General features: G+C 43.0%; 1 protein-coding gene across 2 annotated transcripts in view; it reads right to left on the bottom strand.

The window, feature by feature from the left end:
• Positions 1-1,677: 1,677 nt before the first annotated feature.
• The window catches only part of adgrd2 (adhesion G protein-coupled receptor D2), a 28,719-nt gene continuing 19,010 nt past the window's right edge, over positions 1,678-11,386 (bottom strand). Inside the window, exons 20-26 of one of the 2 annotated variants that reach the window (XM_069701473.1) lie at positions 8,491-8,532; positions 7,235-7,288; positions 6,949-7,096; positions 5,624-5,682; positions 5,264-5,355; positions 4,835-4,865; positions 1,678-2,797 (exon numbers count right to left, since the gene is read on the bottom strand). In XM_069701473.1, the coding sequence (XP_069557574.1) occupies positions 5,266-5,355; positions 5,624-5,682; positions 6,949-7,096; positions 7,235-7,288; positions 8,491-8,532 (393 nt within the window). In that variant the 3' untranslated portion in view covers positions 1,678-2,797; positions 4,835-4,865; positions 5,264-5,265. The remainder of the gene's footprint in view (positions 2,798-4,834; positions 4,866-5,263; positions 5,356-5,623; positions 5,683-6,948; positions 7,097-7,234; positions 7,289-8,490; positions 8,533-11,386) is intronic. The other variant, XM_069701474.1, reaches the window with a different exon arrangement.

Here is an 11,386-nt window from a genome sequence, read left to right as displayed (position 1 = left end):
ACAAATTACATCGGGATTTAAAATTTTTTTTTTTTTTTAAAATCTAATCTGCCAACAATTACAAAAAAAATGAGATGTTATAACTGAACGCGTACTTTGTCAGGAATGACAGCTCACATCGTAAATAACATCCGGCGAGCGGCGGACGACGCGGCCGGTCGTAGCATCATCGCTGGCCACGTCCTGTGTTGGAAAAGTAACACTCAGCGTGTCTCTGTAACAAAACCCCCGTTTCTTTCTTGTTGAAAAGCACAGCGAAGATGACAATGGAGCACCAACAAACAAACAAACAAACAAACAAACAAACAAACAAACAAAAACGGTCACAGCAGCGTTTGTGATATTGTGCAGCTCACCTTTCACACTGCGACCGTTTTTTTCAAACCATTTCGTAGACAATCACTCCGCCTGCCTTAACTCAGCGCCTGCCTGAACACACACACACACACACACACACACACACACACACACACACACACACACACACACACACACAGATTCAGTTTTCCAGCTGTCACCACTCTGTACAGTATATTTATGTTGTGAGGTGAATATCTACTGCAAGATGAAGATACATTTCAACACAGAAAAAGTTCTCTGCTTTATGTTGCTGTTGTGGAACTGATTCTCTTGATATTGCCTTTCTTTCTTTCTTTCTTTCTTTCTTTCTTTCTTTCTTTCTTTCTTTCTTTCTTTCTTTCTTTCTTTCTTTCTTTCTTTCTTTCTTTCTCTTTCTTTCTTTCGCTCTTTCTTTCTTTCTCTTTCGCTCTTTCGCTCTTTCTTTCGCTCTTTAGTTCACTCTCCTTTGTTTTTATTTTGTTTTATTTCCGTGAGTTGACCGTCCGTCCCGTCTTATCTTAAAACTGAAAGCGACCAAAACATTTTTTTTGTTTGTTTGTTTTTCTTTAAATATATTTTATTGTAATAGCAACAAAAAACAATAAAATTCAATGAAGTAAAAGCTTCACTTGTTGTGTCGGCTGTCTTTTTTTTTTGAGCGTACGTGTAATTCTACATTGTAAAAAACAAACAAACAACAGTCTCTACGTAAAACGTCTAAAAAAAACAAGAGCATGCAGATCAGGTAGAAGACATGTGATGTCGAACACGAAGGGTACACATGCACACACACACACACACACACACACACACACACACACACACACACACACACACACACACACACACACACACACACACACACACACAGTTTTCGTGGACGCACTTCTGCAGCATTGTGCCGAGGAGAGTCTGCAGAGAAAACCTGGACGAAGCTCCAGAGAGGAAACATCTTCATCCTGGATGAAGCTCTAGAGAGGAAACATCTTCAACCTGGATGAAGCTCTGGAGAGGAAACATCTTCATCGTGGATGAAGCTCCAGAGAGGAAACATCTTCATCCTGGATGAAGCTCTGGAGAGGAAACATCTTCAACCTGGATGAAGCTCCAGAGAGGAAACATCTTCAACCTGGATGAAGCTCTGGAGAGGAAACATCTTCATCGTGGATGAAGCTCCAGAGAGGAAACATCTTCATCCTGGATGAAGCTCTGGAGAGGAAACATCTTCAACCTGGATGAAGCTCCAGAGAGGAAACATCTTCAACCTGGATGAAGCTCTGGAGAGGAAACATCTTCATCGTGGATGAAGCTCCAGAGAGGAAACATCTTCATCCTGGATGAAGCTGTGGAGAGGAAACATCTTCAACCTGGATGAAGCTCTGGAGAGGAAACATCTTCAACCTGGATGAAGCTCTAGAGAGGAAACATCTTCAACCTGGATGAAGCTCTAGAGAGGAAACATCTTCAACCTGGATGAAGCTCTAGAGAGGAAACATCTTCAACCTGGATGAAGCTCTAGAGAGGAAACATCTTCATCCTGGATGAAGCTCTAGAGCAGCACAAAATGAAACAAAAAACCTTGAATATTCCTCAAAACCAACATGTGATTTGGGTGAAATTACTCTTTAAAGGTTGTTGCCACATTAACGTGAACTCAAAGCTCCCCTTCTGACGATGTATACGATACTTTGAATAATAATTTGTCTGATGGGATTTTTTTCCATAAAAAAAAAAAAAGAAGTTCTACAATTAGTAAAAATGCAAATTATTTTTCAATTTTAAAAGTTGAGAGAAGTGACCATATTTGGGAGAGCTGGGGAGGAGCAGACTAGAGGACGCTATGCCCCGCCCACCTTTATAGGAAAGCCAGACTGAACCTGAGGACCTGTCAATCAAACCAGACATGCCCCCAAACGTAGCTCAGTCCTAATATCGAATTCAAACTGGGATTATTTGTGGGGGATTTTTTGGGGATCCGGCCCCCTAGTGGCCCTTTAAGGTAACTTCAGGATTAATCTTACATTTTCAGACTACGTTCCATCTTTATATTCAGTTATATACGTGGTCTGGCTCCGAGCTGGTCGCTACAGATCCGACTTATCTGCATCCTGGCTGCTGATTGTTGCCGTGGCATCACGGCCCAAAAAAACCCATATATTTTTATTTTCATTCATTTCCTGCTCTAAAGTCTGATTGAAGAGAAACTTTCAACTTCTTGAGAGCAAACATGAAAAACAACAACCAGAGCACGTAATTTGAGCGGATATGACGACTTTAAAACAAAACAAAAATACATAACAAAAAAACGAGATATGAAAATAAATGTCGAGGATCTGATCTGAGGACGGGTCGCTGTCGGAGAAGGCGGAGCTTCATCCCTCCGTTGTCGATGATGATGATGATGATGATGATGCTGCTGTGCGCTGTAATCGATCCGCTCCATTTGCAGTTCAACAACCTGCGGTGAAACAAAAACAGCAAAAGGTGGTTAGCTATGATTTTTTTTCTTCATGTTGTTGTGACTGTGTTTGTGTACAAAAGGAGGAGGAGGAGGAGGAGGAGGAAGAAAAAGGCCCGAGTGAGAAGGTGAGAGTGAGAGAGAGTGAGCAGGTGTTGGAGTGGTTAATGGCCGCCGGCGTGAATAGCCGCGGCGCCGTCGTCCCCTCTTCTAACCGATTAAGGGAATGAACTTCTGCCTTTTGTGTCGCCGCTCCATCAGGCGCCCCCACGTTTTAAATTCATCTATTTGCAAACTTAGAGGCTATTGAAGGTGACTTCACCCCTCTGGGAAAATATGAAGGGGGGGTGGAGACCATCTGTTGTGTCCCGCCCGGCGCATTCACGATGACAAAAGAAGCGCCGGAGGGGAGGGGGGGGGGGGGGGCAGTTTTCACACAGGACCTTAAAATGCAGGTGAGACAAGAGAGTGAACGTTAAAGAGAGAAACCTATTTCTTCTTCCGGTCAGCTCGTTTCTGTTTCACACGCCAAGTCATTCAGAACATGTTTTTTTTTCCTACAAAACACAACTTGACCTTTTTTCTTTCTCGCAGGAAAAACAATTCAAAACAAGCAACAATGAAAATATTACTCGAAAAACAGCACTGCAGCCTCAGAAGCACCACTTGTGCTATCGAACGTCGCATTAATCAAAAAAGCCGAAGCGTTGAGTCGCTTCATTCAGCTTGACTCGAAAAAAGCTAAATGAGGAATTTCAATGAGCATAAATGCAAATGCTTTATTTTTTATTTTGTTCTCAAGGCTGTTTTCAAAGAGACTCCGTATGTGTAGTGCGGATAAAGAGAGAGAGAGGAAAAAAAATCAGTTAAGAGCTCAATGGACTCCTCGCACAGGATGTCGCAGGGGTGCAAGAGGCCACAGGTGCATGCTGGGTAGTTTGAAAGATTCTGGGGGCTTAGGGCGAAACAATACGGCGTCAGGGTTTTTTTGCGTAAAGGGGACGGCATTCAGCATTCAGGTGTGAATAAAAAAACAAAATGTGTTTGTGTTTGAGATCAGTGTGGCTCCTTGAATGTGTCAAACACCTGCTGCAGCACTTAGCCCCGCCTCCCGCCCCCCGCCCCACCACCACCACCACCGCCGCCGCCGCACGGCTGAGACCTCACACACAGAACACGTGACCGGTTGTTGGGATCTCATGACGCAGTCGATTCCTCGAGGAAGAATAAAATAAATTCAGGGCCGACGTCACCCGTTTGGTTTGCGAACGCTGTGAAGCATCGAGTTTTGTTCGCAGCGGGAAGTGACCATATTTGGAGGAGCTGGGGGAGGAGCCAGCGGTGGATCTGACTCAATCCTTACTGCACCACAGGCCTGTCAATCAAACAGACACGCCCCCAAAAACAGGTCTTCTTGAATCTTCTTTTCTAATGAATGAGGGATTATTTTCAGATGGACCTCCAGAAAACTAATAAGAAGGAGTGACTTTAGCTAACAACACCGAGATAACTGATGGACACATTTTATTCACTTTGGATTTGATGAGAGAAGTTGAATGGGAGTCTATGGAGCCGGAGGCTTTTTGGAGCCGACCTCTAGTGGCACTCGCTGGTATTGCAGCTGAAGACACTTCTGGATCGGAGCCATTTTGCAGATCTGGAAGCTACGAACTCTTTTATATCCAGTGTGTGGTTTCCCGTGAGGGGAAGTAGTTCCTACAAACCTCTCGATCAACTCCTGTTTACTCGAATTCACATTAAACCTCGACACCGTTTACAACTGGGCTGTAATATATTCATACAACTTCCCTGTCAACCTTCTACACTGCTGTGTTTTCTTTTTGCATCTAATTATTTATTGCTGCTTCACTGTCTCTGCCCTTAATATCTCACTATTTTCCTCTCAATGCAATTCATAGCTGATATTTATGCTTGACGCGAATTCTCTAGTTTTCTATGATATTCTGGTGTTTATGTGTCGTATTCTATTTCTGCAGGAACCTAATCGTTGCGTTTTGTGTCCCAAATAGTTTGTACCTGATGGCTTGAACCCCGTCAGCTGCACCACCTGTTGGAGTCAAACACACACAACATAATCAATCGGTGTGAATATGTATGATATGAACAGAAAGTTCAGAGACTCTTCCTGTTGTGCACGAACGGAGCAGCAGGAAGCAATAACCTTCATGAGGAGGTATTTATATATATGTTTATATTAGCTGGTTGTTAGCCTTGTTAGCTGTATTTTTTCTGAAGCAAAATCAGCTTTTTAAAAAAAAAATTTTTTAGCTGTTAGCTGGTTGCAAACTAAAATTTTGGTGTTTATGGTGAAATTAGCTCTTTGTTAGCTTTGTTAGCAGGTTGTTAGCATTGCTAGCTGCTAACTTGAGTTCAGCTGTTTTTTTTTTTTTTTTTTTTGGTGAAGTTAGCTGTTTGTTATCAGGTTGTCAGACTGTCAACACCGACTTCTACTGAGACGTCTGAGGGGAAAATACTCTGCCAACCACCTGAACTGTGGCGCCATGGCAACAGGGTTCTCCAACACCACAGTTTATTGCCTGCAAAAAAACCACAATTGTGCCTCCTCAACAGATTTGACTCCTTTTCTGTTCCTCAAACATCTGACGTGTCTCTGCTGCGGTTTCAGGTCCGTGTTGAAATCACAAATGTTTCAAGTGCCAACGGTCACGTTAACACGTGTGAAACTCGAAATACTTCGTAATGAAAGTAATCCCTGCTCCATTTGTGCACTGCAGAAACACTCTGGAGTTGTTTTTTGATTGAAACCTTTTCCAACTCCAGTGACAAGACGTGCGTTTTACTTACTTGTGTTCCTGAAGCTGGTTTCAAAGAGAAACTCACAAAGCTCTCCGTTCTGAAACTCTCTGGAAGAAAGAAAGAAAGAAAGAAAGAAAACAAAAACCAACAACACACTTTTGTTGAATGTTGAAGTTTGCATTTCTCCTCCAGGACGCAGACATTTTGTTCATGCAAGGCCAGAAAAATACGAGACAAAAAGTCATACGAGCAGAGTGCGGCACAAGGACAGCTTTATAAAGATGCACAAAGAGAAACACAAACATAAACAATCTGAAAGAAAAAAGAACATAAGGAGAATATTCAGCGGGAAGTCTTTTGTTTTTACCGTTTTGTTTGTCCTCTTTGTGAACAATTCATTCATTTAAAAAAATCTGAGCTGCGTCTCAGCAGGACACCGAGATGTCGATTTCGGTCCCACAAATCGTGCGGTGGGGTCGTAAACGCTCTGACATGGATGTTAAAGTGTCGAGGAGGAGGTTGAGAGACGTACGATGTGTGGGAGGCTGTCGGGGTCGAGGCGTCGCCCCCCCCGACAGGGTGTTGTTTGTTCTGCAAAACTACTGACAGTCGGTTCAGTTCAGTGGTCACTGGGCTGGAAACCGTAAGTGATTAGTAAGAGTCAGCGGGTCCGTGACACTGATTCACAGCCATGGGGGCGGCATTCAAATAAATCCTGTCTTTAGATATAATTAACAGCCTTAAAAGAGACTGTTCTGCATCGCTTCTTCTTCTTCTTTTTTTTTTTTTTATTTTTTTTTAAAACACTCTGTAAATGTCTGGGAAACCGAGGAGAGCAGTTGTTGGAGTTTTGAAAGTGAAATGTGGTTCCATTCCTGGATTTTGGTTGCTCAACAGTTCAGGATCTGCTTTGTCATATTTTTCATTTTAATAATGCGCGAAATAAAAAATAAAATTGGAGACAGGTCTGGACTGCAGGCCAATACAGCACCCAGGCTCTGCTACTGGAGAGCTACCCATACCATGCGCACTAATGCATCCCTGTACTGTCACAGATGCCTGCTTTTAAATTGCACTGACAACAAGCTGGATGGTCCCTCTCCTCTTTAACCCGGAGAGAGCGGCGTCTGTGATTTCAGTGCATCTTGAATGAGCTCCTCGGGCCCAGAAAGGGCGGCGGCGTTTCTGGGTCATATTTATGTCTGGTTTCTTCATCTTAACCAGCATTTATAGCTGCATCGATGAACCGCGTCCACAGACGATGGCTTTCAGAAGCGTTTCTGAGCCCAGGCGATGATTTCCACTCCAGTATTGTGTTTAACACAGTGCAGCCTGAGGAAAGATCACAGTCATCCAACATAGCCGACGCCTACCGTTCTTGATGACCAGCGACGTGGACGTGGAGCTGGTGGGTCCGGAGGTCTCGCTGGTCTCGGGGCTGGAGGGGGTCGGCGGGCTGCGGCCCCACGAGGTAACCGGGGCCCTCTGGGAAGGCAGGAAGCTGGTCGGCTGGGAGCAGTTCTGGTATAAAATACATCACGGCACCAATCGAGAGTCACGATAAACGTTCGCCAGGAAGGGGGAGGGGAGTGGTCAAATTTATTTTACCATCCTGATGGACTTGATTCTTTTTTTTTTTTTTTTTTTTTGCTCACTCACCGTGAAAGATAAGGCCTTTCTCTTTTCTTTGATCCTCTTTATGGCATTCCTCACCTTTAAACGAGAAGCAGTCTTTAACACCCACTGGTTTGTCCAAAAGGCTGGCAGCCTCTCACACACACACACACACACACACACACACACACACACACACACACACACACACACACACACACACACACACACACACACACACACACACACACACACACACACACACACACACACACACACACGTTTGTTTCAACACAGTTTTTGTCTGATAGGATCGGACTCACTAAAATAACGGCTGCCGCGTTGGGAACACGACAACACTGTTTAAAAAGAGGAAAGAATCACAAGCAGGAATGTAAGAAAACGAAGAGTTAGGCGGAACAATCTTCACCATTTTTTTTAATTATTTTAAATTGAATTGAATATTCCTAATTGAAGACTGGTTTAAAACCTGTCTCACTGATTGCTTTCTAACCAAGCAGCGACCATCAGTGATGCCATCAACCATCAGTGATGTCATCGTCGGTTCATGAACGTTATGAAGCCTCCAGTTCAGATTCTGTCCGTCACCATCTTTGCTAGTTCGGAGCGGTTTGAAGCAGGAAGTGACCATATTTGGATGAGCTGGGGGAGGAGCCAGTGGTGGATCTGATTGATTGGACACCTAACGATACTACGTCCCGCCCACCGATAGCTATAACCTGACTGCACCAGAGGCCTGTCAATCAAACAGACACGCCCCCAAAAACAGGTCTTCTTGAATCTTCTTTTCTAATGAATGAGGGATTATTTTCAGATGGACCTCCAGAAAACTAATAAGAAGGAGTGACTTTAGCTAACAACACCGAGATAACTGATGGACACATTTTATTCACTTTGGATTTGATGAGAGAAGTTGAATGGGAGTCTATGGAGCCGGAGGCTTTTTGGAGCCGACCTCTAGTGGCACTCGCTGGTATTGCAGCTGAACACACTTCTGCATTTCTTACCCCTTCTGACTTATTTGTAGACGTGTTGCCACGTTGGACCCCATTCACCATTAATGAGGACAAAAGACACAGTTTCTAATCCTTTAACATGATCATCGGGCCTAATGTGGTTTTACACACACACACACACACACACACACACACACACACACACACACACACACACACACACACACACACACACACACACACACACACACACACACACACACACACACACACACACACACACAGTCTGATATTCAGAGGCGACGGCGGCCGAATTATTCTCACCTCACTGTTGTAAACGGCGTACACTAAGAAGATGTAAAGGCCCTGCGGAGAGGAGAGAGAGGCGCATTAGGAAAGTGTGTTGGAAAAAAGATGGAAAGTGGAGAATAATAAAAGCCCCATTCGTATTTTTTTTTTTTTATTGAGAATATGGATCTTCATCAAGTCCATTTAGTGCTCCATTCTTTGTGGGTTTTTTCCTCCTCCCTTCTTGGCAGCTGGAGTCAGAAGGGAGCAGCTCTCAAATCTCTGCTTCAACTCAGTCCGAACTGAAACCTCTCTCTCGTTTCAGGTCAAACCTGGAGCGGAGATGTCTTTTGGAGAAATACTGTTTTTTGTTTTTTTTCTCCTTTAAGATTGCATTTCGTTGACCTCGTGTATGTGTCACGGAGTTTAATATAAGACTTTCAAGACCTGCTGAATACTTAAAAATAAATGAGCTTCCATGTGTTTGTAGGTGTTCCCAAAGCAGCCACACCGGAAGACGTGAAGAAAAACCCGCCATCCTTAAAGACATCTTTAAATATGTTGCTGTCAAATCTCTAATGAAAACATACTTTTATCGGAGACTCTTTGATGATTTTAGTGATCTCCACTCATTTCTTTTTAAACCCTGATTGTTTTTGTTTGTTTCATACAATCATTTTGTTGTTGGATTTTAAGGCTTATTTGAATTCAGAGGTTGTTTTGTTTTCAGAGTTTATTTCATTCAAAGCACTTTGTAACTATAAAGTTTAGAAAAGTGCTATAAAAATGAAGTTCATTTATTATTATTATTATTTAAAGGACTTCACAGATTTTGTAACATTAAAGACAAGAGAAAACTTCCCTGGGGGAGGAGCCAGCGGTGGATCTGATTGATCTGATTGGAAACCTGACGATACTACGTCCCGCCCACCGATAGCTGTAACCTGACTGCACCACAGGCCTGTCAATCAAACAGACACGCCCCCAAAAACAGGTCTTCTTGAATCTTCTTTTCTAATGAATGAGGGATTATTTTCAGATGGACCTCCAGAAAACTAAGAAGAAGGAGTGACTTTAGCTAACAACACCGAGATAACTGATGGACACATTTTATTCACTTTGGATTTGATGAGAGAAGTTGAATGGGAGTCTATGGAGCCGGAGGCTTTTTGGAGCCGACCTCTAGTGGCACTCGCTGGTATTGCAGCTGAAGACACTTCTGGATCAGAACCATTTTACAGTCCTGAAGCTACGAACTCTTTTATGAACAGTCTGTTGGGAATAATCTCATAATTAACATTAATGTAAACAGCCAGAAACAAACACCTCCAGTGCGTCCAACCTCTGCTGGATGTTGTTTTGCTCACTCTCTGGTGAGAAGAATACAGGCTGGCTCAGCATCATCCTCCTCCCTCCACGAGGAAGAACTCCTACTGTAGCGTTATCTGCCCTCAGCTGGACACTGGCAGTAAATCTAAATTAACTAGCAGCTCTCTGGGGGTCACCCAGGGGCTAGCTCATTTTGATTAATTAAAGACCCAGGAAGGGCAAGAGAGTGGGGGTGGGAGGAGGGTGTGTGTGGGGAGGGGGGGGAGACAAAGAAAGAGAGACAGAGATGTAAAAAAAGGTAAAAAAAAACAGGGATGTAAAGAAAAGGTGAAGGAGGAAGAGAGTGTGAGAGAGAGAGAGGAAGTGTGTGCCGTCGTTATCAGGGGAGGAGAGCTGGAGGTAGATGTGGTATGACCTGTCGTTCAAAGCACTGGCTGCCACCTCCCACACTGACACACACACACACACGCACACACACACACACACACACACACACACACACACACACACACACACACACACACACACACACCCGATGGTGCACGAGCACCCAGCCAGCGTTATAAATGTAAGATGAGCAGATAAAGGGCGTGTGCAAAAACAAGAAAGAAAAAAGATCCATTTAGAAAACACTAAATGATATTGACACACACACACACACACACACACACACACACACACACACACACACACACACACACACACACACACACACACACACTCCTTTCTGCAGAGGATGAGGGGAAACATGCGAGTCAAGTGAAAGAAAAAGTAATCAGCAGTCAATTAAAATGAACGAACGTGTCAGTGAAGGCATCGTTTTAATAGATAAAGTGATTTATACGTCATTTTTATTTTCCGTTTCACGGCTGTCGGATGTTTTACCTGCAACATAAACAGAGCGCCGAGTAAAAATAGGCTTTTTTTTTCCTGCAGATTTTAGGTGATCTGACACATTTAACATAAAAAAGCTCCTTTTTTTTTCCAGTGCAGATTTGCGTGACTGTACGTTTGATGTCGAGACGCTTCAAGCTGTATTTCAATTATTTTTTAAATGTGAGCTACAAAAAAAACATTTTTCTAAAAGTTGTTTTTTAAACTGACCTGTACGACTGGATAGTATTTTATTAACAATATCATATCTTTTATAGCGTCTGTTGTTGGAGCTCTTTGCTACAATAAAGTGTCGTTATTATGACTATAATGTTGACAGCAGGGTCACAGATGGTGAAGTCAGCGCTTTATTCCATTTGGTGGTAAATAGTCACAGTTATTCAGATTTTCTTTTTCCCACTGATGTCTCCATGTTGTGTTTCATGCTCCACAGGTCTCCATTATTTTTGGTGACTTTTTGACCTTTTGGGCTCTTAAAACTAAGCGATTTGTTGGATGGAGCTCCAGACTTCTATCACATCTAAATACCATTATTCATTTTTCTTGTTTGATTTCTGGAGTCTTATTTTTGTATGTACAAGTCTCCCGCTCAGCCGCCGTCATCTTTCTACCACCACATCTGATGTGTAAATTTCACAAAATGACCTCATGGGATAAAATAAAATGTTATTTTGAAAAAGAAAATGTCACAAATGACATGAATTATAAA

Source organism: Brachyistius frenatus, unplaced genomic scaffold (assembly GCF_029030835.1).
Source record: "Brachyistius frenatus isolate BFR_SWC_R1_liver_20210118 unplaced genomic scaffold, ASM2903083v1 Contig_37, whole genome shotgun sequence".
Taxonomy (NCBI): Eukaryota; Metazoa; Chordata; class Actinopteri; family Embiotocidae; genus Brachyistius; species Brachyistius frenatus.
Note: the sequence above shows the minus strand (reverse complement) of the source record. Positions and strands in the feature narration are given on the sequence as shown.